This window comes from Myiozetetes cayanensis, unplaced genomic scaffold (genome assembly GCF_022539395.1).
Source record: "Myiozetetes cayanensis isolate MyiCay16 unplaced genomic scaffold, myiCay2020 scf2-11, whole genome shotgun sequence".
Lineage (NCBI taxonomy): Eukaryota > Metazoa > Chordata > Aves > Passeriformes > Tyrannidae > Myiozetetes > Myiozetetes cayanensis.
In genome coordinates, this window is record NW_026087411.1 from 80284120 (window position 1) to 80311700 (window position 27581).

The 27581-nt window shown below is 37.9% G+C and overlaps 1 protein-coding gene across 2 annotated transcripts in view; it reads left to right on the top strand.

The window, feature by feature from the left end:
* The first annotated feature begins 10703 nt into the window (after positions 1 to 10703).
* The window catches only part of CEP162 (centrosomal protein 162), a 46154-nt gene continuing 29276 nt past the window's right edge, over positions 10704 to 27581 (top strand). The window contains exons 1-7 of one of the 2 annotated variants that reach the window (XM_050314431.1): positions 10704 to 10914; positions 11534 to 11619; positions 12445 to 12548; positions 15741 to 15879; positions 24322 to 24474; positions 24736 to 24922; positions 25885 to 25937. In XM_050314431.1, the coding sequence (XP_050170388.1) occupies positions 12489 to 12548; positions 15741 to 15879; positions 24322 to 24474; positions 24736 to 24922; positions 25885 to 25937 (592 nt within the window). In that variant the 5' untranslated portion in view covers positions 10704 to 10914; positions 11534 to 11619; positions 12445 to 12488. Of the gene's footprint in view, positions 11620 to 12444; positions 12549 to 15740; positions 15880 to 24321; positions 24475 to 24735; positions 24923 to 25884; positions 25938 to 27581 lie in introns of both variants that reach the window. The other variant, XM_050314430.1, reaches the window with a different exon arrangement.

Consider the following 27581-nt stretch of genomic DNA (forward strand, 5'->3'; position numbering starts at 1 on the left):
GCAATGTCGGCTGAGCTGAAGCAAAGCTGCCATATGGGGGGACTGCGTGTGGCCAGCTCTGCTGTCGCTGGTCGTTAGCTCTCTCACTGTTTGCATTTGCTGCTCAGAGTCCACACGAGCAGGTGGAAGAGTAAACTCCAGTGACTTGCACATCCTGCTGTTATATTATCAGAGAGGCTGCTTTAAAATGAAACTAGTAGTTTCCCACAGCAAGCCTGCTTGCCTCAAGTCACAGCTGGTCAAGACTTGGTTTGGCTTCAATGTATTAGTACTTTCAGAGAGAAGAAACAGAGTGCACTCCAGAGCTCTTGAATCTAACAGAGGATGGTCTCACAAGTGGAAGGCTCTAGCCAAACACATTTAAGTGATGAATTAGATGGGTTTTTTAACAAAAGGATAATCATTATTACTGACCAGAACCAATTACTAGGGAAAGCGATGTCTTAATGGCTGCTTTCCTAAAGGGCAGGTCACAGTCACACAAGTTATCAGTCTCAGTACCACAGTACTTCCAAACACAGGACAACAGATCTATATATTCTGGGAATACACCAAGCTGTGGATATGTTACTTACACTCACCAGAACTGCAGAGAAATTATAATCATGTTTCTTCTTCCACTATTGGACAAACTGAGAAAAAAAATCTCTTAAATTCTGCTGATTTTTGGCAATTTGAACAGCCCGCTCAGAAAAACAAAACAAAACACAAACAAACAAACAGCAAAAACAAAACAAAAACAAAAACCAAAACCATACCAAACCAAAACAAAAAACCAACCAACCAACCAACCAAAAACCCACCAAAACTCATTTAAGGCATTTACCATGGACTGCCCTCATTTTGAAATAGTCAGGCCACTTTTCACAACCATTACTCTAATTTCAGGTGAATCCCTTTTCTAGATTATTTTGACTTCAACATTTTTTCTCCTGTGATCAACTTGTCATGTCTCATTTCAGTTTCTATCATATGCCTTCCTGGTAGACATGTAGTCTTGGAACCTGGCCTGGAATTATCCAACCTAATTTTTGGCACCCATATTTCCTGCAGAATAGCTAATACAAATGGACACCTCTTCGGAAATGATTCTTAGCTTCTTTTTCTTAGGTGGTTTGCACCTTCACACAGAGACCATAGATACTGACATTAAACATCTATTCATATTCAGAATTACAGAAACATCTATCTCTTTTTTCCTCAAACCATGTCACTTTTGCATTCAAGACCTATATTTCATACTTTGTCTCTTCTAGACTGTGTCCATGCTATAGAGGTACAAGTCCATGCTCACCTCTCCCACTTGATTCTCCATGATCCAGGCAGCCATTCACTACCTGAGACAGGGGTGCACCTATACAGGAGCACATGTGTGCACACATGTGTCCACACACATGCACTCACATTTTAAATACATGCAGCAACTCTGCCTGCCTCTCTCCGGAAGTGACATGGAAAATACCGATACTATATAAAAACCTGGGAAGCAGAGGCAGGGAAAGGGGGGAGGGGGGTGGTAGGTACATGTATGCATATATTTCCTCAAAGGAGAAGAGGAATGGTTAGTGTAATACATATAGGGTTTTAAATGGGAAGAGAGAGGGGAAAAGCAAAGCAATGGCAGAGCTTATTTGTTAAAGGCAGAGGACACAGACGAATTACATTTGTGAACATAGGACTAGGGACAGCTTCTGCTGTTCATGTGCAAGTGTTTATACATGCTGGAGTGAGGGAGGATCAAACTGGGAATAGAAGAAAACTTATCCCAGTCCTCTCTGGACACATCCCATGTGGGCCTAACAATAGCTGGATGAAGCAACTAAGAGAAGGTGAGGTCAAACAAGAGCTACAGTCTTGGTTCAGTCTTGGTTCAGTGAACACTTCCAAAGACAGGAATCCAGTGTTAGAAGAGGTGCATTACAGTCCTTCAGAAGTCTAGTAAACAATCTGTCAGAGCCCCTAAATATCACTACTAGAGACTTTCTGAACCCTCATTCAACATTTCACTAAAAAAAGTGTGTGAGATTGCCTCTTCTGCCCTTGTATGCTTCCCTACAGGAGGCACCAGAATATGAGCTTATCAGAAATTGCACAGGTTCGTGTATATGTAGTCGATACCTTTTCCTTGTTTGTCTTTTTCTTGCAACATCTCTTTCTCACTGCTTCATTCTTTAATATGTATCTTATTTTTGATTATTAACATTTGCCTCCAGGACAGCTACCTCTTGGCACATCAGTAAGAATGGGTATGTGGACCTGATTAGACTCAAAGTCTCCTAAATAGGCAAAACAGTATCTGTTGAGGTTATCAAAAGTTTTTAGGCAATGAAATATCTCACGAAATCAGGCTTTACTCTCATGGGTGTGAACTGTGGCTTGTATACGTTTCTGAAATCAGGGGCAGGTGGCTGGAAATGCTACTGCGAAGAAAATATGCAGGGGGTTCTAATTTGTATCGCTTTTCTGAATTTGCACCTCTTTCCACATCCAGCTATTGGGTGGGTTTTATCGCTCATTATGTTTTGAACTCGACACTATGAAGATCAAATAAGCAGCCAGTCATCAATTAACTTGCCAGAGCAAATACTTCAATATTCACAACACATATGCATTGCAGGCATAAAGGGGGGTGGAGGGGGTAGCGCTGGGGGGGGCGGTGAGGCGTGTGTGCACATGTAGAAGGAACCAGGGGAATGGGCTGCTCATTTAACACATAGTTTCCCAAATAACATGGATTATACACACTTCTTGTACCTCTTTCCCCTTCATCTCTTTCACCCCAAATGTAGGCAGATACACGTACACACAGACGCTCACCTCTGATATAAAATTGGGCCTGGCTTTTGCTGTGAATGCAAATTTCTTCTGCTCAGTGGCTCTTTTAACACTCTCCTGTGAGTGGTCTGAGGGGGCCTCCAGGTAAGGAAAATTTTGGCCCACCACGTTTTAAACCTCATCACACATTAGAGCCAGAAGCAGCAATAGCTTCTCATTGTAAATTGTGCCTGTTATTGTAATTTATCAGGATCAAACAGTTGCTGGCAGTCCATTTCATAAGATCCGGTTGCAGTGTCTATAACAGCACTGAGTAAAATCAAACATGGCTTGCGAACAGAGATTTAGCAAAAAATAAATCACTCAAGGAGCTTTAGAGAAACAAGTCTTCACGCACACCAATGTTATGGTATTTGTCTTTATTTCTCTTCCAGCTTTCCTTTCTTTTCTTTTCTTTTTCTTTTTTTTTTTTTTTTTTTAATTTGATTCACAGTGTTCAGATGACATGTGTTTTGCCTTATTCAGCCATTTGGAGTACAGGTGCATGACTGTGTTTTTGATGGAGTGTTGCTATTTTGGAGTGCTCCATCCAAAACACAATCCCACACATGTAATCCAAACTGCAGAAGATGAGTCAAACATCTTCCCTTTTCCATGATAATTAGACATTTTTTTCATTCAAAGTTGCATAGTTATTAGTTGCAGATGCCATGCTTGAATAATATTGTTGAATCTTAAAAGGCTTTCACACCAGGCTATTTTATCCCTCAGAGTGGAGGAAATGAACAAAAAGCCCAAGCTTATCCAAACTTTAATGAAATCAAATCAAATATTATTGCACTGCAAGAAAACCGTGACACCTAAATACATTTAGGAGACATGTAAAAATCAGAACTTAATATTGCATTAAATAAATATAGCACCTTGCCAAGAAAGGTTTGTCATAATTAAGGGATTCGCAGAACAGCAGCTTCCAGTCTTACTAATCCAGGCAGGCCACAGATCTAAGTGTCTTTTCTTTGAAAACATTTCATTTTCTTATCACATTAGGAAAATGACCACTTCCCAGAAGCCTGAAACAACAAAGAACCTCAATGGATTTTAAATCCTTAAGCTAGGTATTATTTTCCAGACAAATGCTTGCAAAAGGCTGTTTTCACAGGTCTCAGTATACACTTTCTGAACCCTGGGACTGCTAGTGTTTATTTCTGGCACCTCAAGAGCTAATAGGTGATTAGCAGGGTAGACACGGAGAGAAAGAGAAGACATGGGAATGCAGGTGTCATAGTCCTTTGAGGCTAAGCTTTAAGGACTATTTTAGTCCTTCGACAAGCCAATCTCTTGGTGGCATTTTTGGTACTAGGTGGGTGGTAAACAGACACCAAAGGTTCCACTGCTGGAGATCTCTAAGTAATGTCAGGTGATATCCCTACCTAAAGCACTGTTTATAGAAAAAAAAAATAAAAATCTGCCTGTCCACATTTGAATTCCAGAGTAGTGAGGTTTTCTGTTCCACAGAACCTATCTGCTGACTTTTGTTCCCTGTACACAGAATATCAGTTTAGATTATCTTTATTTCCAGGTATGGGAAAACTAAATCGAAAAGCAGGCCATGTGCTGACTCCAGAAATATTGCTTCACCTGGTGCAGAATGAGATCTCCTTGTCAAGCGCTGCCAGCACAAGGTAGCAAAGGCAGCATTCTAGAAATGTGCTATAGGTGAGGGATCTGTACCTAGCTGAAACATCCCCAAGTAGGCTGCAGAGGAGGGGACCTCAGATTTCCCTGACTTCCCCTCTCCCATCTCTATACTAACAGCATCTGTACAAAGAGCGTGGGACTGGGCCCTCTGTCTCCATGAGCAAAAGTATTACAAGTGAGGCAGTTACATTAAATTGACAAAACATGTAAACCTGCTTCTCACGGAGAATAGACTTGTAATTCTCATCCTGTCTCCCCCATCAATATCGGGCTTTTGTTGTTACCTGTGAACCTGGTTCTGAGGGGGTTATTCCTGCACTGGTCAAAGACAAAAAATGGTATCCATATGCACTTATCTACCCTTTCTCTATTCAACAGGGAAAAAAAGGTTTCCTTTATGGTCACCTGGGCAGTCCATGGATCAGTCAGTGGAGCAGAACTTGCATAGGCAACAATTCCTGACAAGGATCTGGTTTTGCCCCCTCAGGTTTAAGATCTGAAGCTCAATTCCCTGTGTAGGAATGTAAGACTAAATGTCACAGAGAGATTTCAAAGAAAATAAAAAATGTGGAGTGGATTATTTTTGATGAAATTACAATGAGAAAAAATTTGAGGAAAAAGGTAATAGGGATAAATTTAACACTCCACCTCTCCTGCCTAAATGTACACTGTAAATATGTCCAGCATGCTGAAAATGCCATAGAAATACCACTTTCAAGTCTTTGGTTCACAGGCATACTGTTTATAGCAGAGATGAAATCAGGAAAACTGTGGATTACATTATTGGTTAAAAAGTTGAATAAAACTCCTGGAATGAGTGGTCATTCCAAATTTTCTTTCTAAAACTGTAGTCTAGTATATGGCAAAGCAAGCAATCCATCAAATAAAGAAATGACCTTTCAAGCCACTAGAAAATCTTGTCCAGTAATTGACTGCTTAATGAAATAATTATTACCTTAGCAGCATAACTGCAACAAGCCTTTTACCAGAAGATGCAAAAAGTCATCCATCAAGCTTGAACTCTACTGCTTACAGCTCCATTTCAGTGCAAGGAGCCACGGAAGTGGCCAAACACCCTCAGCCTGGTGTTGGGGGGCTAAACCACTGGAGCGATGCAAACTGGTATCGGATTAGCATTAACTACCGTACCTGTATGCACCTACCATTACACACCCCGTCTGTCCCAGGGAAGACAGACCTAGAGTTACCAGGGAAATGCTGGCAGCAACAGGCAGGGAAAGAGTAGGTTGGAGGGACTGTTCTCATACACCTCTCATAGGAAGAACATTTCCTCACAAGATGCACAAATCTTTCCTTCAGTCTCTTCCAACCTAAAATAAGTATCCTACACTGAAAATGGGGAAACATAACCCTTAGCCGACTGGGTGTTCCAGGTTTCCACCACTCCAATAATAGACCATTTTTAAACCAACCCCCAAAAACACTGAAGACTTCCCAGTTGCACTGAACACAACAGTTAGATCCTTTTTTGGACAATAGGATGCATAGTGTTATGACTAGCTTTATTTTAGGGAGAAATTTCCTAATGTGGCAATTCTTAAGCTAATTTACTTTCAGAGAAAAATGTTGAAAACTGCAAATCTATCCCTTTAAATCTTATACTGTCTGTACTGACAAATGTAATCGCAGTTGCCACACTGTGCTTTCTTGGATACTTATCTGTAGGGAAACAATGTTCCTCTAAATCAGCTTTTTAATATAAACACACATGCATGTGCTGTTTATTGTACTTTAAAAATGCAAAAAAAAAAAAAAAAAAAAAGTGGAGCACAGAGAAAGTTCTTCAAACTGCATTCAGAGAGTGACCTAAGATGTGGGAAAGTTGTCTATTGCTTATGTTATTTTTTTCACCCACTTTTGAGTGCTTTGAGGCTACATTTCCCCTGAGTTATGACAGATATTGCCACCCACCTTACTTCTTCCTGCCTCTGCCCTAACAGAACCTCTTTGTTGTTTTATCTAATCAGATTCAGAGGCCCTGCTAGAGTTGGCTCTTTCAGACTGTTCAAAGCGGTTATATTTCTTATTTCCCAGGCTTCAGAAGAACTAAAAATAACCAAGTGAAAATCTGAAATGCACAGCTAATATTCCCGCCAGTGTTAAGCAGATACGTTGTCAGGATCAATGAAAGATGTTACAGATCTGAAAAATTTGAATAAATCAAAACACTTAATTTTTCTTTGCAGAATTTTCTGAGTTTAATCTTTCCTAAGCCACCAAGAAATTTTTATAAAAATATTTACCTTAATTTTTTCTAAACCAAACATATGCAGCATGTCTTCACACAAAGGGGAAAATTTATTACAAAACTTTCTATATACAAAGGAGAATATTCATGGCAGATGAAGGTTTGGAGTACAAATGATTCTGAGGTGGAAGCAACCCAAGTTGTTTCTCCAGTCCTGTAGAGTAGGATTTGTGAGCACGTTGCCTGATGTCAAGAACTGAGGATATTCACCGGCAAAGAAGGACCTACAGTAGGCACAGGATAACATTAACCTAGTTCAAAAATGCCACAGGTGGTCAAAGCAGCTATGTTTGTATCTTTGTGCAATCATTTTCCCAGGATTTGTCAAAGTGAAAGTTTGTAACAGGAGGGATCTTCCTCCACTAGCTGCATTACAACAAGACCAAACTTTTGAACAAGTTTATGGAGAATCAGGAAATGAAAGAAAAAATGGTGTTAAATGTTGGCAAACGCAGTTCTTTTAATCTGTGTGAGTGAGAAGCAGCTTTAATTATTGACTGCAAACATTTACCCACTTGAAGGCACTTTTAAATGCTTAGTTGGCGACAGGAGAGTTTCATTTATGATGGTGAAGGGTTTATTCCTGCAGCCAGTAATGACAGCAACTTTGCACCCCTCCTGAGGAACTGAAAATTTGGAAATGCAGGGCACAACATTAGGGAATTCAACATTTACACAAACAAGACATAGGGAAGATCCACTTTCAAAGCGTATGAGAAACAGTGCATGTCTGTTAACTTCCAGAAAATGGGAAATGGCCAGCAACACGACAGCCCAATTCCCAAACTCCAAACTCTGCAGCTCCCTTCAAGAGACACAAGCAGAAATAAGATTCGCGACCAATCCAGGTCTCTGGAACAATTTGAAACACAGCACAGAATTCAGTTCTCAGCCCATGGAGAAACTGCATGATGGAAAAAACCTGTTGGGTGAGACGCTAAGTTCAGTGTAGCTACTGTAACACAGTCAACAATAAATCCAGCCCTTGGGATCTGAGGACTATGGTGATCAGTGGCAGAGCAAAATAAGACCTGCAGTGAACCAAAAGTGAAAGTATTAAATAAGTTCTTTCAAACTGAAATTATAGTGGGATGAACTATTTTATAACTAATCCTAATTTAACTACCATTTTCTCTCACACGAAATACAGTTCGACATGAATTTTCAATTTTCTGTGCAACTTGTACTTAGGGAAGGCTTCTCCTTTTTCTGATGCACCTACTGAAAAGGGGTTTTATTGCATTGTCATTTAAGGAAGTATCATCACAGTGGGTGTACACAGAGAATGCAGTTTTAACTTCTCAGTTCACCACTGTTTGTTTGCTTTTCATTCAGCAGAAAACTGTTAACCTTTAAAAAAAACATAACCAAGAATATGGTTAAATATTTATTATCATAATCTCATATTTCACATATTTGCAAGTTCAGTACTGAAATACTATCTGATTCAAAGCTTCAGCCAAACTGAATGTGGCAGAAATTTTTGTTTCTTTTTTATTTGATGTCTTTTCCCCCACTGACATTTATGGATGATACAAAACTGAAATTAGACAACAAAATAAAAGTGTGGATATATTATTCCTTTTAATTTTGCTGTTAATTTTGAAATTACTATACAAATACATGAAACCTTATATTTTTGCTGTTTTAGCAAGAAAAACATATATGCTAAGTGTAAACATGTCACACATTTAAATGAGAAACTAATGACTACAGCAGCAAAATCTGGTTTCACAAAAGTCAACGAAGGCTTCTCATGCATGCCAGCAGAGCCACAATTTTACCTTATAATCTGGGGCTCTGTCCAGCAGGAACTGTTTCAGAATTCGTGTTCATCCTTCTGCTTTACTAGCATTGCCGCCCAAATTGCCATGTTCCTGGCTGAACTTTGTGGTTAGCCCTGCTCTCCCCTTTTGTATGCTCCACTGTTAAAAGCTCTTGAGAAAACTGCTCCAACTGGTTGGCATTAGAAGGAAATGAAAATCTTTTAAGTGGCTATTGTGCATGTTATTTGAATGCACTGGATGACATTTCAACACCAGGCTATGCCTCCTCTCCACCACAATCAAGAGTGGTTTGGATTTTTTTTCTTTCCCATATGGGCACTGAGGTTTCCAACAGCATTGATCCCTCTGCACATTTTTCTATACTTTGTACAAGGCTCTTTGAACATATTTCTGCAAATAGAAAAGCTTCAATGTGCAACAGTTTTTTAGCAGCTTGAAGGGCCGAGCCCTTGATGTGATTATTTGATCATATATGAAGTAACTCTCATGATCAATGAATGATGTCACAGCTATCACTTTGAAGTTAATAGCAAAATTTGCATTGGCTTAAATCTGAGCAGGATCAAGGCATGAAGCATCAGACTGACATTCTTTTAATTAATTTCCATATTTCTCTTCAAATGCTCATGCCTCACTCCATGCTTTTTCATGCAACAAGAGTAAACGTTGGAAACTGATGTTTTCACCATCAGTAGGCTGTCACACGTAACAAATTGTTCTAGTATATTAGTTCATGTGGGCATCCTGTTCTTGATCAGATCCCACATTTTCTGCAGAGAGCAGCAGAAGTTGCCCACAAAGACGAAAAATAATACTTTGCAACTAGAAATATAATACTTCATCTGCAGACAATAGGCCTGATTGAAAGAAGTGCTGCAGCACCTTTAGCAAAGTAATTCCTGTAGACTTGTGTGGAAAATTCAGAGCCCATATTTCTTTGCTTCTTTGAATTTAAACTATAATTTATACTAGCATAAAAAAATCTGGGATACATAAAGACCATATTGGAAGCACTGTCTTTATCTCTCAAGCTAACAGGAAATGAGACAGTAATAGGACTTTAACTGGTTTCTCACTTGCGATGAGTATCCAAAACTCACCAAAGAAAACTTCCTTTCAAAATCTTTTCGTTCCAAGTCTGCTGAAGAGAGAATCAAAATGTGTGTGTGTGTGTGTGTGCATGTGTGTGCGAACAATGTTCATTTGTCTTCTCAAGTGAACTAGTTTTATTTTGCCATTTACTAAATGCTGGCATAAAAATTCCTAAAGCAACGTGACTCTCACAACAAACACAACTGACAGACCCTCACTGGAGAGCACATGCAAGCACAGACTGCAATTGTTCTGTGGTTATTTGAGAGACAGTGGTCAGGGAAACAGGGGTCATTAATTTCTCTGCCTATTTTAAACATTTCCAGAGATGTGCTAAAATGTATTAAAAACACAAGGGCCGACAACCAAGGCTGAAACTTTACGAAAGCTTTAGGAGGGCATTTCTGCGTAAAAGCAAAAAGGGCTGCTTTGAGTTTGACCTTTGCATTAGGGAAAGCAACACACTTGTAACTTTTTCCTTTTTGCTTTCCCAAAGGATCAGCTGAAGGAACTTCTGGAGAAGCGTGTAGGGTCGAGCCGGAAGGACTGACTGGTCTGTGTGTAGGGTGTTGTTGTTGCTGTGGACTTCGGTCGCAGCTCAGGTGGTGCGAGTGCTACTGCCAGAGTGGCTCCTGGATGCTTAGGACCGGGAAGTTCACTCCACACGATCCCGCCGTGCCCGATCCCGGACCCGCCGGCGCTGCCAGCCGCCGCCCGCCAGGGGGCGCCGCTCCGCACGCCCGGACACGTCCGCCACTCCCTCCCGCCGGGGCTCTCCCGCGGCGGGAATGGCCAGCGGAGCCCGTCCCCTCCCGCCGGGGCTCTCCCGCGGCGGGAACGGCCAGCGGAGCCCGTCCCCTCCCGCCGGGGCTCTCCCGCGGCGGGAATGGCCGCCCGGGCCCGCTCGCTCCCGTCACGCGCGCCCCGGGACGGGCGGGCAGGCGGGAAAGGATCCGGCGGATTTGGCGGGATCACGTGGCGCGGTCCCTGCCGGCGGGCGGGACGGTGGCCGGGAGGGTTTCCCGGGCAACGGCGCCGCCGCGGGGTGAGGCAGCCGTGGCCGAGCGGGCCCGGCGCGGTCCGGGGGCGATCTCGGGGCAGCACCCGGCTCTGAGCCGCGTCTCCCCTGTCCCCGCGCTCCCTGGAGCGGCCCCTGGGTCCGCCGAGCAGAGCCGAGCCGAGCCGAGCCGAGCCCGCCCGTGTCCGAGCCCCCGCGCTGCCGTGTGCCAGGCTGCGTGTGCTCCAGGGAAAGCCGCCGGGGGATCAGGTCGCGGCTGCGATGAGTAAAAGGTTACATGAAATGAGTTAGGCTGTCTTAAGCTTCCCCCTCATCCCTGTGGTTTAGACGTACCTCCTGAAAACTACTGCTTGCTGCTCTGTGTTGTAGCGTATATCCCAGCAAGTGCCGCCCTTGTTTTGTGCACAGCTGTTTGTGAGCCTTCGAGTCTAAAGGCATGGCTGAAAAATGTATTTGTTAAGGGCAGTGTTTCTGATCTTCTGTTACGGACATTTTTCTGGCGTTATTTGTTGTCCTTTTGTCCTATCTGCAAAATAAAGCTTTGCAGTGTTTTTATAAAAGCTGTAATTGTAGGGTGTGCGGAACTACAGATAATGTCAGAAGAATCACTTTGTTTTTCTGACGAGGCTACAATGAAGTATTCCCCACTTGCTGAATTAGTTGGCACAGCTGGTAAACTGCTAAAGCATCTTACATTTGGCGTCAAGTGTTCTTTGATGTAAAAGTATAAAAGGGTGCTGGATTATGTGTGTCCTGAGAGGGAGCATTCTTAATCTCCTTACCATGTTTTCAGAGATATTGTCCAAATGTTACAGAAGGATATCTTATTCAATTCAAAGTCTGGGCAGTCTGCTGCATAACTTTTTTTTTTTTTTTTTTTAACTGCCAAAGCCAAAGTGTCGGGTGGTCTATGGATGCATAAGGAGTGAAAGCAGGAAGCAGTTGTCACAACTCGCCTGTCAAAATCAATTTACTAGGTAGGTAACAGTCCTGTGTACTGAGGGGGCTCCATATTGGGAGAATTTATTATTAATGGTAAAAGCATTTCTGCAAATGTTTAGCCCTTTTATGTTTACATAGCACTTCTCAGCCTGGAAGATGCTAGGGTAGTTTAATGCTGCTATACATATGCAGTTTTGAAGGCAGCCATATGTGTTGAGCAGTGTGATACACAAAAGCTTTGTAGCCTTTTGAGCGTGGGGATTATTTTATACCTGAAAATTAACGCAAACGTTTGGGAATGGGAGGGGGGGGCAAGAACTACTGGCTTTCTGCGTCATGGCAGATTAAAACAAATGTCATTCTCTAATCTTAAAAGATTTTCATATATTTATTGATAACCAAGTCCTAAGCACAGCAGAGATGATGAAACAAAACCTACAATGCCAGATGTTTTCAGTCTTGAAGAAAAAAACATAGAAAGGAATTAAAAGCCCTTAAAATGGATGGGAAATATTGCTGCAGAATATTACAAATATTCTTGTTTGATTATTGACAAAGTGCTGTTTTTGAAGAAAAATGTAAAGTTGTAAAAAAATTGTATTTTATTTATCCCTCAGAGTTTAAATGCTGAAGTTGTTGTTTTGGAAATGAGTACTTTGCTTGTAAGAAATTTTGGTAATTTTGGTATGTCTGCATTGATTCTCATTCAGTAAACAGTTTAGATTAAGGATGAGAGGAATGATGTTTGTCATTTCTCAAGATTTTTTTTTTTTCTTATAGCTCTCTATTCAAGAAAATCACCAGGTTACATCTAATTTCAGAGTGCATTCAATTAACTTTATTTTTATTTTGAATTTTAGTTTTTAAACTCCTTTGTCTGGAAGGTAACATCCAGTTGCAGATTATGGCTCATCGATTTTCAAAAGAAGATTTAGATGAGCAGTTTGAAGAGTTTCTGAAAGAGGTATGTTTGAGTGCAAGGTCACATCCCTTTTCTCTGTTAAAATATGAAGAAAATTTCTACCTAGAAGAATATGAAACTGGAGATTCAGCTGTGCTTTTATCACATAATTTACATAGCAGTCTTATGTGGGGATCTTTCCAAGGTCTTAATTGCTAAACTTAATTCATACTATTTTGCTGTATTGAAATCAAGAGAACAGTTTTGTGATTAAATAAATATTTTATAATTGCTAGGTTGTATCTTCAGAAAGACCCTTTGCTTCTTGATTTTTGCTTCAGTTTTATTGCATGTGTTGCTTAGTATCAGAAGCTTCAGATTGATATATAATTGAAAACTCTTTCTGTGTTTAGACACAAGCTTTTATGTTTTAAAAATTTCCTTATTTTTCTATGCAATACTTACTTTCACTGAAGTCTAGTTAAAAATTCTTGTATAAAATGAAGCATGTTGTAATGATTAGAAAATTTGAATTAGATTCCTTTCCTTCCTCATGGCACTTGATGATTTTGAGTAACAGGCAAAGTCATGCAAATCCATGGGTTATGACTTAAGCTAAGACGTTACCAAAATGCACTGACTAGGTATGTTTTTTCACTGTAACTAGACTGTAATTTCACTGTAATTCACTGTAATTTCAGAACTAGCCCTCCAGTCTATCAGACAAACAGTGTTATAACCCTAAAACATATATACCACATACATAAGGCCTTTACTAGATTCTATTACTGTATATAAGCATAGCTAGTGATGGCAGAGAATATTCTTGGAGTCTGTTGTATATAATGTATGCTTGAAGCTTTTTTGATGTAGAGGGTGTGCTACAATTTAGTGACTACTAAAAGTTATTTAATTTGATGATGTAGCTGAGTTAACACTCTTGAATTCACTGAAAATTATTAATATTAGTAGAATTAGAAAATTAGCCTCTGCAGTTCCTTCAGAAGATCTTTACTTACTGTTGTTATGAAGGGAGTTGCTCTAGGGAGAAGAGGTTTATTCTTTTATTTGTTTTGAGCATCTGTCAAAACTCTGCATATGAGTGCTTCTTGTGTTTGTTCCTCATTTGACACACTCTTCTTGCTCCTCAGCTATTTCCCACACTGAGAATGCTTAAGTTAGAAAAAAAAAGATAGCTGTACGTAGTCTAAGTGGTATTTGGCATGTTCCAGAGAATGTAACTTTTAACAACTCATATCTTCATTTCAAACTAAAACTATTCTAAACATACAAATTGAACCATTAAAAATTTGCATTGTTCTGTGTTTTACCAGCTGGATACAGACCCAGATAACAATGACAGTGTCTACTCTCTGTTGATTTATTTATCTACTTTTTTTTTCCGAAGGAAGGGAAAAAATCTGAAAGTTTTGCTATCAAGATAACTGACACGTTGAAAAAAACGCACCAGTATTTTTGTGTCAGCATTTCTTTCCCAACTGTCTATGCTAACAAGATGGCTGGACACAGAAAGTTTCCAGAACTTGAGACCAACCTATGGGGGTTTCGGATTCTTTAGTTACAATACACTAGAGTGTATTGTATATTCACTGAAGTTGTGCTTGCAGAGCAGAAGATACTGTTAGTTGTAAAAGGAACAGAAAGTGATAACAGGGCTGACCTCAAGCACCTGTTTGTAAAAGAAACAGAAAGTGATAAAAGAGCTGACCTCAAGCACCTGTCAGTGCTTCTAGTGCAGGAGGCAGTCTGACCTTTGGGGACACTGACATTAGTACTTGTGCTGTGACTAGTGCAAGGAAGTTGTTATTTATAGGATATATATTAGGAATGTAAAACTGGTTTATTCTATGTCACTGAGCCAACTTAAAGAAATTGCAATACATCTGGTTGTCTAGCAGTTTCATAATTTATTAAAATTGTGTTTTATTAAAGTGCAAGGCTCAGAGCACTTTTTTCTTTCTTAGACTGGGTGACAAGCATTCAGTTTTCTCAAGTGAAACTGTAAGCTCTAAAGATGTTCTTGGTCAGAGATATTAATAAGAATATTTATTATGATTTTTCTTAAATTATTGTTTTATGTAATTGTCATTTTATTTATAGATGTTCTTGTTAGGCATATATAAGTTGAAGCATTAATCATAGAGTAAAGGTAGGTTTTTATGGTAATGCTTTTATGTAATAGGAATCAGGACTGCAGAGGCTTGTTTTAATAAAATATACCCTTATATTTTACATATTATGTACCCACAATCCTGTTGCCTCTACTATTCTGTTTATACTATCAACGTTTTCTTATTTGTGACTATTACAAAAGTGAAGGTTTGGAAATTTTGCCATATGATACACCTGATTTGTGAATTTGTTGTTTCTTACTGTTTACAGCCTTTGCTAACTATTCACTGTGTGTTCTTTAAGACACTTTAGGACAATTAGTTTCAGCAGTTATAGATAAAAATTTAGATAAAAAATATTCCACTCCTCTTAACCCCAGTTCACTGCTCTTACTTAATATTTTGTTGATCACTGGACATATAATTGTGATGCTGAGCCTGCTGTAGGCCACAAAAAGCTTTAATAAAGGAAAGGAGCAGGGTTAGTTGTGTTTTCTTCCTGTTACTCTTCAGTACCTTAAATTCATAGGATGTTTATCCTCATAGACCTTCTCTCCATTAATGTAAGCCATCAGTCAAAATCAGCATGGATGACTTACACACAGAAAGCTTAATATCCAGTTGGGTAGGAATGGCTCTGGCATTTCTATTATATTCCATGAATACAAAGTATAAAATTAATTTCTGAAATATGATTTGCTGTGAGCTAGTATGTTTATTTTTCAAATATTAATAATGTTGTTCATGTACAAAACAAAGCCAAAGCAAAACTGTTTCTACTTTACTATATTATCTTGAGGGATGTAGTCAGGATTTTGGGTTTTATGTGTTGTAACTAATTGAAAAAGAGCTGATTATGCTATTCATTTGAACATATACTCTCTGTTAGCTTTTAACATATCCAGACTCTGGCAGTGGGGTTATTATAATACTCACTATTTATACCACATGAATATAGTTATTCTTTCTTAATCAGCTTTGTCATGCATATACAAAAAAGGCAGTCAGGTGGGGAGTAAAGAAGGGCATCTAGACTCAAAAGTCCAGAATCGAGTGGCTAAAAAACAGTTAAACAATGTGAAAATGTAGAAGCTCTCTTTAATCTTGTATGCAATTGATTCAGTCTCTTTCAGATGATTCACTTGGAAATTCAAGGAAAAAGTCCAGCATTCTTGAGACACTGGGACAGCCCAGGAAAAAAGAAAGGAAGAAAAAGGATTCGGTGCCATGGTGGATATCTGAGGAGGATTTGGATGATGGTGGTAATACATAGTTTTGCAATATTTTGGCCACAGGGGGTCAGGCTAGTTCTTTCTCATACTGCGTATTAGGCCTGGTTTCAGATTAAGCTGATGCCAGTTAAGTGTTTTAGAACATTACAATGCAAGTTTGTAAAGTATAGAACTCAAATAGAGTTGTATTTATAGAATATAATATTCTATAGTTATAGAATATATTGAAGCTGTGGGCTGCTGGTTTTTTCTGTAGCTTTTGAATTACTGAAACTTTTAAAGAATAAACATGTTATAAATAGTAAAATAATTAGAAAACGTAATTTATGAATTCTGCTAAAATATTGGTAAATATGTTTTGTAGCCAACCTGTTCTTTCTGTTTTCAAAACTACAGAGGAAAAAGACCAATTTGTATAGACTTATGCTAACTGCAGCATTTGTAATAGATTGGAAAACCACAGAAAAATTTTTCAACATCAACTTGATGTATATCTGTCAGTATCCTCAGCATTTGCCTTGCCAAGAACCATGGCTTAAGGTGAAATGGGCTGTGATGGCATGATTGTTCAGTACTGACATGGTCATATAGTTCTGGAAGAAAATATATTATTTTTTGCAAGATTTCCACCTCTATTTTTTCATTTCTCCATTGTTTTCTTCTTGGATAGTAAAGCACATGAGTAGTGAGTTTCCACAGGGTGATTGCCTCTTGTTCTTGTAGCAACTGGGGGCTTCTTAGTTTTCATGATTTGTGTTTCTTACATCTGGAGCTTAACAGAAAGTTACAAAAATCAGTTTTTCATATGACAGAGTTAAAATACTGCTGATAGTCTCTGATTTTAAGCACAGCTCTGTCCTGTCAATGCTGTCCTAGTTAGGAGTCAAATCCTAGTCACCAGTTGTGCCATTTAGCCATAACCCTAATAGGTGGTACCTGGGCTTCTTACCTGTCTCTGGCCTTTTAAGATGTTGCTGTAAAACTCAGATGGATATGGGAAAGTTCTTATCAGGCAGTTATGAGATACGATGATTTCCTTACAGCTTTCTGAAAAATGGAAGGACAGAGTGTTCTTGCTGGGCCGTGTGAGAATTAAGAGGTTATCATAACCTCATCTACTGATGTTAGAACTTCAGCATGTTTCCATGGTTTTTCTGAGATGCTTGAGGCAACCCAACTTTGATGCTTCTCATGGTACAAAACACACTGGAATGGGTTCTTAAATGTCAGGGTGATTACAAGTTTTAGAGAGCAGTGCTTGTGTGGCTTAAGTAAAATTAAAAGCAGAATCAGAAGAACCAATGTGATTATATCAAGTTGTTCCATGCAAATAAATTTCACCACTTTCATTTTTTAAATTAAGAATATCATATCAACTATGTAGTTTACCTAGAGGTAAAGCCATTAGAACTGAAACAATCTTGATCTGCAGTTTATTGATGTATGAAATATCTGGTAAGTATTTTTAAGGTCTGTCTTAAGAAAACCTTCTCCTTTAACAGAAAAACATTCAAATGGTGAGCCTACCCAGTTTTGCCAGTATGGAATCAATTTACTTGCAAAAGAAGTTAACCTGTTCATATTCATAGTCTTGTTGAGGGGCTGGATTTTTTTGGAGGAAGTTGAAAGTGATCTGTGTAATGCTTTTTGAATCAAAGGTCCAACATATCTTGGCAGTTGGACATCATAAAACTGAGAATATAGGGAAGTACTCCAAATATGCTAGATCTGTGCACTGAGTTCTTATCCAAGCACCACTTTTGCCAGGCAGATTATTAGTTTTATTTAATTTACCCCTCTGCCACCACTCTACGTAGAATTCCACGCTCTTGGGGCATATGCAATAAGCCATCTCCCAGCTAGTGCTTTAATACTGCCAAGCAGAGAGGCCTTTAATTCATACTGGAGGGCTTTCCATTTTCTATCTTGGCAAAAAGAGGAGATCCTGGTTGTACCATCCAAAGAGGAAATGGCTGTATTTGTCATACTGGACACTTGCAAATGGTAGCAGTTGCATAATGTGTACTATTATGAATGGCATTCTGCTAACTAGGGATGTAGTTGGAGGGCAATTAGCTTAGAGTCAAAAGAGAGACATTTTCAGAGACCAACTTGGCCACCTTTGGGATAAACTGAGTTTTCCTTGGCAGTTTTATGTGGTTATAACTGAAAATTACGAATCCCATACATAGAGGAGGATTTATACATGTGTGTACACACCACAAACTGCAATGATTTTAGTTCGTGTAGATATTCTTAAGGTGTTTTAAGTTGACAGGTCAGGTGACTGTAAGAAATTCAGTGTGGATAGGCTTATAGAGCTGCTGATATTTTGCTCTGTGTGTCTCTCTGTTTGTCTTTTATGCTTCCAAGTACTTTGTCAAATACAGTTTTGCCAGATCTAATATTCTTCAGCAGGTTTATGTTCTGTAGAGTGTTGCTCAGACGTATTTAATAGTGGGTGAAGCCACAGCAGCATTGCAATGTAAGTTACTGCATGGGATGACTGAGAAGATGACAATTTAGATTTGTAGTTCTTCATAAGGTTATTAAATGTCCCCTAAATAACAAAACAATTGTCCTATGGTAAAAAATAAAAATGCTGATGTGATGATTACAAATGTGAAAATAAGCTGAATTTAATTTCTGAAAAGTGTAATATTGGCATACTTTGAAATTTTATGGAGATCCTTGTGTGTTCTCCTAGGCTTGAACCTCCGTGTTGGTTGCAGATAGGACATTATCAAAAATTAGTATAGAATTAGTATTTTTAAAGAGTTTTGTCATCATGAATTAAACTTAAGTAAATGTATAATCTTACCTCCATCCACAGTGTGGCACTGCATTACAAATGCATGCTCCATATCTATTAAATTTGGTGTGTTTGGGTGTCACTGTATAGAGATATTGTTATCTTAACAAAGTCTGGCTAATCAGCTTGTGCAGCTGATAGGTTGTTTCCAGTTTGAGGTTTTAATTTTGAGTTGCTTTGGTATCTATATCATGCTTTCTTGAAAGGCAAAGAGAATAAGACTAAATATGTGCTGCACATTTATTTTTTGTCCTTTTTTTTCGCAGCACTTCTCATGCAGCAGTGCCAGGAAATAGGTAGATAATTAAACTAATAGTCTGTTTTCATTTGGTTTTGTAGATTAACGGTAACAGTGTAGATTACTTCAGTTCATTTGGCTGAGAAGTATAAAGTTCTTTTAAAATAATTCCAGTTTAAGATAACTCCACTAGTTATTCTAGGCACATTTGAACTCTGTTTTTCAGCTTTAAACTGAAATGTGCAAATTATGATTCAAGGCACTGTCTTCCATATTGGGCACATTAAAGACCTACCTCTAACTAATGTCCTTTCTACTTGCTTTTGTCGTTTAAATGATAAAAAAGAAATTGGATAATAAGAATTCCTGTCCTGTCTTGCTTGCCTGTCTGTTCCTGCTGTTTGTCTTTTCAAGATTTTCAAACAAAATTTGTTAAAGTGAGAAAAGAGAAGAAACTGACAGAAAACCATGCTGAAATAGTGGAAAATAGCAGACAAAAGAGTCCCCATTCAGATTCCCAGTCTGGTATTTGATTAAATATGTTTTGATACGTTTATTTAGTATTAACCTTGTATTACTGCTGTGTTTCCTATAGAAAATCCTTAGCAAATTGTCCATTTGACCTTTGTGTTCTCACTGAAAACAAGCTGCCACTTACTTCATTTGTCATTTCCAGAAGAAACTAATAACTGTGTGAACTTTTGCTCAGTTGTTGTGACATCATATATCACCACCTATACTGATGTAGTAGGACAGGCAGTATTGAACGTAAGCCTGGGGAAGAGGGAGGATAACTTTGAAAGTCTGAACAAAAATCTCTCACCTGTAGTAAACACCTGTTTACTAAACAGAAAGTCTCTTATATTTTCTGTATTTCATACTCAAGAAATATTAATATTCATTGTTTTACTTGTTTAATTTCAAAGACCACAGTCAGGTAAGCATTTTACTCATTTTCTGTTGATGTGGCTCTTTTTGCTCTGCTGAGCAGTGTGCTGCTCTCTGCATGCTGCCCCTGCAAACATGCAGGGAAACGGTAATTGGTGTAATAATGACAAACTTGAATTGTTTAATCTGCAGGATTATTTTACTCAGTGTAACTTCAGATTATGCATTTTATATGAAGTCACTTCTTATGGTGTCCAAAGAGAAGCTCCAGAGAATAATTAAAAATTTTAAGTACTGATGCATTAAATACTTTCCTCTAAAAGACACTATCAATTGGCTTGTACTAGCTTAAACATGGCGTTGGTGTTAAATTCAAGCAGATCAATAATATTTTGGAGAGCCATGACAATGAAGTATTTGGCACTTGGTCTCTAGATCATGTTGGTGAGCTAGTATATAGCCTATAAAATATTTCCGTGCGTTAGCTTCCTAGAATGTATGTGCTGCCCTGTTTTCATAAGCCTCACTTTCACAGACTAGCTATAAAGCATCTCGGTCTGGGAGATAAACACTAAAAAATAATTTATTTCTCAAATTAGGATTAATATTTGAAATATGAGCAATGGTAGGACTTCGGTAGTTATTTCAAATTACATTTAAATTTCAAATTACTTTTAAAAGGTATCAGGTGTTTGCATCATGTACAATGGAAGGCATGCTGTCATCGCTTCGTTTCCCAGTAAATGTGGGAGCATATAGATCTGGAGAAGTGGTGCCACACTAGCGGACTTGCACATCAGTTGAGGGAATAAAGGACCCATACATAGCATCAGAATGGATTTTGTACAATTTCTCTCCTGACACTGCACCTGCTATATGCTCACCAGCTTCCTTTAGTCATCTTTGATGTTTGAGTTGTGTTAGTTTCTGGTCATGTATCCCCATACTCCTGTTTCTAGGTGGCAGAGGTATGTAGCCTAATCTCCTAGACTACTCTATCCCTTGTGCCAAGGTAAATTCAAAAGACCTGTAACTAAGTTTTTTCTGAATTAGTCAATTTAGAAGCCTCTTCCACCCTGACGATTTAAACAAGAAGAAAGCCTTCATACAGATCATCTGGCTAGCCTAAGGTTTATAAAGGATGTAGTGAGGACAACCATCTAAGTTTCATGAGAGCATAGTTTTCAGCATAGATACTGTTATCTAAAACTTAATTCTGCTAATGTGAATGGAAGGGGTTTGATTGTATGTGCTGTTCAGCAAGTCCACATGCAGTTCTATACCTGACAAAGACAGTAGTAATTTACACTTATATACCTATGTTTTTCCACTTTTCTTTGACAGATCTAGATGCTTGCTTCCAAAACCTGTTGAAGTAGTTTTATTGTTGAAGTAGTTTTACTGATTTCCTTTTCCTTCAGGTAAAGCTCCTAGAGCTCCTAGAACAATGTATTTGAATGCAAAGTATACATGCAGCAAGAAGGAATTTCTCCCTTAAAAAAAAAAAAGGAGAGAAAAGGATCTATATTCTCAGAAGTTATAAGTATTAGCTTAATTTTTAGTTATAGATAGAAAAATTAGACACAATTCAATCTACAAGAAAATAAACTGTATTACTTTTTCATAAGTGTCAATTTGAAGTCTCACATCTTATTTTTCTCTTTATTCCCTGTCCATTATGCATAAAAATGTTTAAATGTTTATGTACACTTAGAAGTAGTTCCCTCTAACCCCTCTTCTAGTGCATCTCGCAGCAAGGCTTTGTCTAAATTCAAAATGTTGGAAAAATTTCATAAGAGCAAGAAAGATTCATACTTAAACAAAGAAGAAGGAACCCTTGCTTCTGACAGTCCAGACAATTCTGAGGGTAACAAATCTACTGTGTTTTATATTATATTAAAAAAATAGAATGGCTCAGTTCTGACAGTCTTGGTCAAATTGGGAAAGAAGTTACTTTTTAAGAAGGTGTTTGTCATTGTCTGTTTGAGTCCTTTTTATTTGTTTTTAAACTTTTCAGATGTGGTGGTTACAAATATTTTTCTAAGTGAAACTCAGGTTCTTATTTTAATTAATTCCAAGTGGCAGGACTTTAAAAGAGGAATACTGTATATCACTAGCCTTACAAAATGTTGCATATGAAGTTACAGGTAGGAATCTTTGGAGTTCAAGAAAACTGCTGCTTTTAAAAGTCTTTACAAAAAATAACAAATACCCTCCCCCTCCAAAAAAGAAAAAAAAATCACTCTTGCTAGCCAAAAACTAGTAGAACTCTTCAAACCGACAAAAGCACAGTGAAATTACTTCAAAATCCATACAAGTTGATATTTTTTTCCAAATTTGATAGGTTTCTCAAAGTTCAGCTTGTGTAGGGTGAATGAAAACAGACATTCTTACCTCTATTAGCAATGTTAGAGTCCCCTGTAATGTGGAGTGTGTGTCTGGGTGTTGAGAATGGCTAAATTGCAAAGTTTAATGGCTGCAAAAATAGTACTTGATTTTCAGATTATTATGGGAGGTGCTTTTTTAAAAAAACTTCTGATTTGACTCAAACTTTGCCTGGAAAAATACTTAAAAATTATGAGATAGCTTACATAAATCCAAGGGAGCCTTCAAGATCAATGTACATCTGTTCAGAAATGTCATTGAATTTGAGATTATTAAATAAAACAACATGAAAATATGGGGTTTTTTAAATATTTTGTTCTATTAAATATTGTAATTGGGTTTTCACTGATTTCTCCTTTCTTGCAAATCTCTACATAGGAGTTCAGTGTCAGTTTTATCATTTGATTCTGTTAACATATTCTCCTTCAAAAATAGGGTGTTTGGGGTCTGGTGAGATTATAGCTAATCTAAAGCTCTGCAAAGAAGTTGTGACCCAGCTGCAAACAGACTCTTATTTGCTGCCTTGATAACTAGAATAGAGTTCCACCTGGGTAAATTGCTTTAAATTACTGCATTTGGCTACCTGAGAAATGGGCTATTTGTAGTTTTTTACTACGGTTCAGCACTTTGAGCTTTCCAATATGTATTTATTTAGGGTTTTATCAATATGTGTTTATTTAGGCATTAACTTATATGCGTGTGGAGCTTCAGATAATGTCTCTGACATTTATTTGTTGCATGCAAGGCAAATCAATCAGAGCTCTGTAGTTAGGACAGAGCTGAAGTTAGATAAAGGAATGTGGATTTCTAAGATGTAGAATCTTAGACTCCCAATAATATATGCAAGGGGACTTTGCCATTGAAATAAAGAAAGTAAACCTATTCTACTTCTTAACAGAATAAACATGCTGAGGGCTGCCCAGTAGGGATGGAAAAGGTGTTGATGCTCTTACTTTCCCCACAATTTCAGTACCAAAGGGAAAGGGCTCTCCGTTGTCATGATATAGGCAAGTATGGCATTTTTTAAAAGGGACTTGTAATGACCTTTATAGAGGACAGAGGAAGAGCCCAGAGCCAAAGCACTTGGTCAGCACATGGAGGACTGGTTTCGTGTTATTGAAGCATGTATCTACTCCAGTCTCCTGCAGCAGGAAATGAGCTGTTGTCGAGGTCTTTACCACTCCTGGTATGTTCAGTACACAGCTACAGTCTAGAGCGTCATGTTGCCAGGCAGAACAGAAAATTCTGAATCTCTTTTACCAACTAAAAATTCATGTTGGAAAAGACGGACTTAGTTTCTCTTCCCTTCTGTGAGAACTGTTAAATAATTTCATATGTCATTTGATAAAATGCATAAACAGCTTTTCTCCTACACCTTCTCCAACAAAAACTTATACTAAGTATAAATATCTAAGAATCTAAGTATAAATACGCAGTTTTTATGGGTAGGCAGAAGGGAGTTTTTGAACTAGTAATGTCCTGCAATATCTGGCTTTTAGTCTTCCTTAAGGAAGTAGATAAGGCAGTGTTGTGCCTGAAAGCCAGCGTAAAGTTGGTAAGGTGATGTTGAACGCTCACAAGAATGAAATTACAATAAGGAGAGCAACTGCAACTTGTAGTTGCATAAACTACAGAATGGAAGAACTGAGTGTTCATCAGTGACCTTTAAGTAAATGTGAATACTATTTTTTCCTTAAAGCATTTAAGCAACAAATGAAATGTAGCTGCTAAGGCAATGGCTACAATTTTTAAGAACCTGTGGTGACTCTGAGGTAGTAGATCAAATAAAATGAACAGACTTTTAACAAAGAAGTGTAATTTTTGTACAGGGACCTGTGTGTGTGATTGACTTCAATGAATAATGTGACAGTCAGTTTTTACAGTTTCTGCATTTGCTTCATACTGAGCTTTAGGTTTGTGTGCAGATGTGAAGCATAGGAAGACAATCTATATAATAGCTTAATTAGTTAAACAAGATTTACATATAGAATTATAGCAGTGGAAATGAGGTGAATGAGATTTGTGAGCCTACATATCTTTGCGGTTACAACATGAGATTTAAACTGGTTCTGGAAGGTGACCCAAAGACTGAAGTGTCATACAAATAGCTTTTGGATGGTAGTTAAGAATATTGTAACTTTTTTCCTAGGAATTCTTGGAGCCAATGGAAGCTTTGTCAAGATACAGAACACTTCAGAGCCTATGGGAGAAAGTTATGAAAACATGCACATGGAAAAGATGCAGCTTCAGAAAAGTAATGAGGTTTCTGTCTCCTTGAGTAGAGATAGCCTGGAAACAAATGGTGAGAACTGAGTGCCCAACCATTTCATTAAGTTAGGTAGATCAAAATAAATTACTGTTAAAAGCAGTTTACCTTAATTCATTGCAAGATATGATTCCTCACTGGTGTCAGCTGCATCTCGTGAAGTCTCCTAGTACTAGTTCGTGATTATTTGATACTGTTAATATTTTATGCATCTGTCTGTAATTGTTGCTAACTATTATGGCTATTCTATGTGGACATAGAGCATAGAAAAAATTTATTCTTTGTTTTGAAATTTAGATTCAGTTATAGCTGCTGGGCCTAATCAAAGTATCATGGGAGTTGGATTGGATACCTTGGAAGAAAAAGAAGAAAAAGAGATCTTCTTTGCCAAACTTGAACAGGAAGCTTCCTCTACTATTGATTATTCAAGATTAAATAAAGAGCTGGATTCTAATGATTCTGTCATGCTAGCACCATTTGTACGGTAATGTCGAGGGAAGAAAAGTTGTGGACTGTGTTAGTGGGCATGTGTGACTTAGGTGTGGCCACTGAACTTCATCCTGTATGATTTCCATCAGTTTTTTGTTTGTTTATTGTGGTTGGGCTTCTTTTTTTTTTTTAAGGCAAGGGCAGAAATGAGCTTAATAAATAGAAGAAAGGAGTAAGGTGGAAGCACAGCTTGGTGATGAGTGAACATAGCTGCATAGTTTGTGCCTGATTCAATAGTAACAAGTCAGTTTAACATTCTTAATTGTGAAGTGTAATTAAATTAAGAGGAAACAGCTAATAGCAACAAGGAAGTAGATCAGGAAAGATTCTGTGTAACTTTAGACATGATATTAAAAGTGAATCTAGAGGAGGGATATAAATTCATAGACCGGGTCACTCCATTTATAATCAGTTATGTGAAAACATGTCCAAACATCTATGAGAGAAGTGGATGAAAGAGAAGTTCAGGCTGCTGTTGCTGAAAATGTTGAGTTCAAAGGCAACTTCTGATACTGAAAACAGTTGAGGAGCAGAGTTATGGATAGCTTTAAGTAAGGAAAAAACTAATTTTGTGTGAAAAAGGGAAAGAAAGGAAAGGTGGGGTTTTTTTAATTTATTTTGTCAACACGGAATAAGAAGGTTAGAACAGGAAGCAAACCGGATGGTAAAATATTTTTTGAGAAGCTGATGTAGGTTGTTGAAGAGAATGCAGAAAGAGACTGATTTTAAGAGATAGATTCAGGATTTTAACTATGGGTAGTTGTAAAATCTGAAATACTTTATTATAATAATTGCTGACATTTTTCCACCTTTCTTAGCTATGATTTGATATGTTGGACAAATTTGGGGTTTTTATTTTATTAATAATTGTAAGAAGTATCAGAGTGTAGAGTTTTCAGAAAAAAAGTATTTATTTGCTGTTCAAAATGAGAGTAGAATTTTCATTTTGTTTCTCAGAAATGAAAAAACTGAAAAAGGAGGAGAAGAACCTGCATATGAGGAGAAATATGGTAATAACAATAATTTTTCTTATCAGTAGTTTTTACATCAGCCTCTTAGGCTGCCTTTTCATCATGAGTGTGCAGCTGTTACTCAGACACAGGAGCTTGGGTGTTTACTTCTGCTTTTGTCCTTCCTTTTTTTTTTTAAGTGGATTTTTAATCTCTTGTAACCCAAAACACAAACAAAAAAGAAAAGGAAAAAAATTAGTAAAAAACCCCTATCAATCGTAAATGAAAAAAAGCCTCTGATGATGAAATATGTTTTAATGTTTGATTTACTACAGTGTCTTAACAGTCATCAGAATTTTTGTGCCATCCTCTCATACCTAAGTTTAATCTCTGTCATCTGCAATATTACTCTTATTTTTTTCCTCAAAATTTCCATGCTACACTCCTTCCATCTTGCTTATTTGTCTTTCTCTTGTCATCTCCCTTTATTTCATGCTTCATTGATAGCATATGATAGAATGTATTTCTGTAATTTAACAGATTGCATTTTCAAATTCCTGCATTTAGCTGAACTTTTGAGATGTCCTGTTGTCAGCCTTGAATTTCCCAAACATAAAGAGGCTGTAAACCATAACCACAGGAAATCTCCTCTTCTTGAAAACTTGATTACTCTGTTGACTGCAAGAAATCATGATAGTTGTAGCCTTTTTCTTAACAAAACGGTTGAAATTACTTGATTGTTGAGGTTACTTTCATGAAATTGACACTTCTGATTTTTAGGAAAACAGTTGCCATGAAATACCTGGAATTACCAGTCTGTGTGCTGTGCATGGTTTGGTTCAGTCTTCTTCAAACTGTCATTTCATGAAATAGCAATCAAAATACTGGATAATAGGTGTGCAGAAGTAGTATAAGCACTGTGTTTGCCTTAAGTGAGTATGAGAAAGCCATTTTCAGCTTGTCAAACGTATGGTGGTCCAAAGCTAAAGAGAATGGTGAAATAATGATTCTTCATGAAGCAGTTTTTACATACAAATTAAACTGTGTGTCAGTTGTATTGGTGATAAAACACAGAACACATTATGAACCAGTATTTTGCAATGCTTCTACATTTAAGTTTTACGGATAATGCAGACACTGAGGCCTGTAACCACAGGTGCTGAGTGGGAGAGAGGCAGCAAAAGGGAACTGAAACTTGTGGAAGGATCTAGGTGACTGAAAGAAAAACCTTTGGCTTGCTTCTAAAGTTCAGTCCTTGACACGCTTGTGTTTTTAAATAATGCTTGTTCTTGAGGGTGGCTGTTGGCCCACCACAGCAGGTCAGAAGAAACCAAATTACAGATTCTGAGCCTAAAAACTACTGGAGTTGTCAAAGTGGATGTACAGAGTACTCCATCTACCGCGGTAGGAATTGCATCATTTCACCCCTAAGTGAGAGAAAATGATTGAGTAAAAGGGGTCAATTGAAGTACATCTTGAAGAGATGGAGGTAAAGCATATCTGATTGTAAAACAAACTTCATTTGAATTTAGAGAGATTATGTGTGACTTTCACTGTGATTTTAGTATCACACCCAGTTCTGGAACCTTTCTGTTGCCTTTGTAAAAGGAGTAATATTAACAGTAGCTGTTTTTAGATGGGTTATTGAGGAAAAGGAAACAGCTTTCTCTTGCTGCTTTATCTGCACTTGAATATTCATTCTGT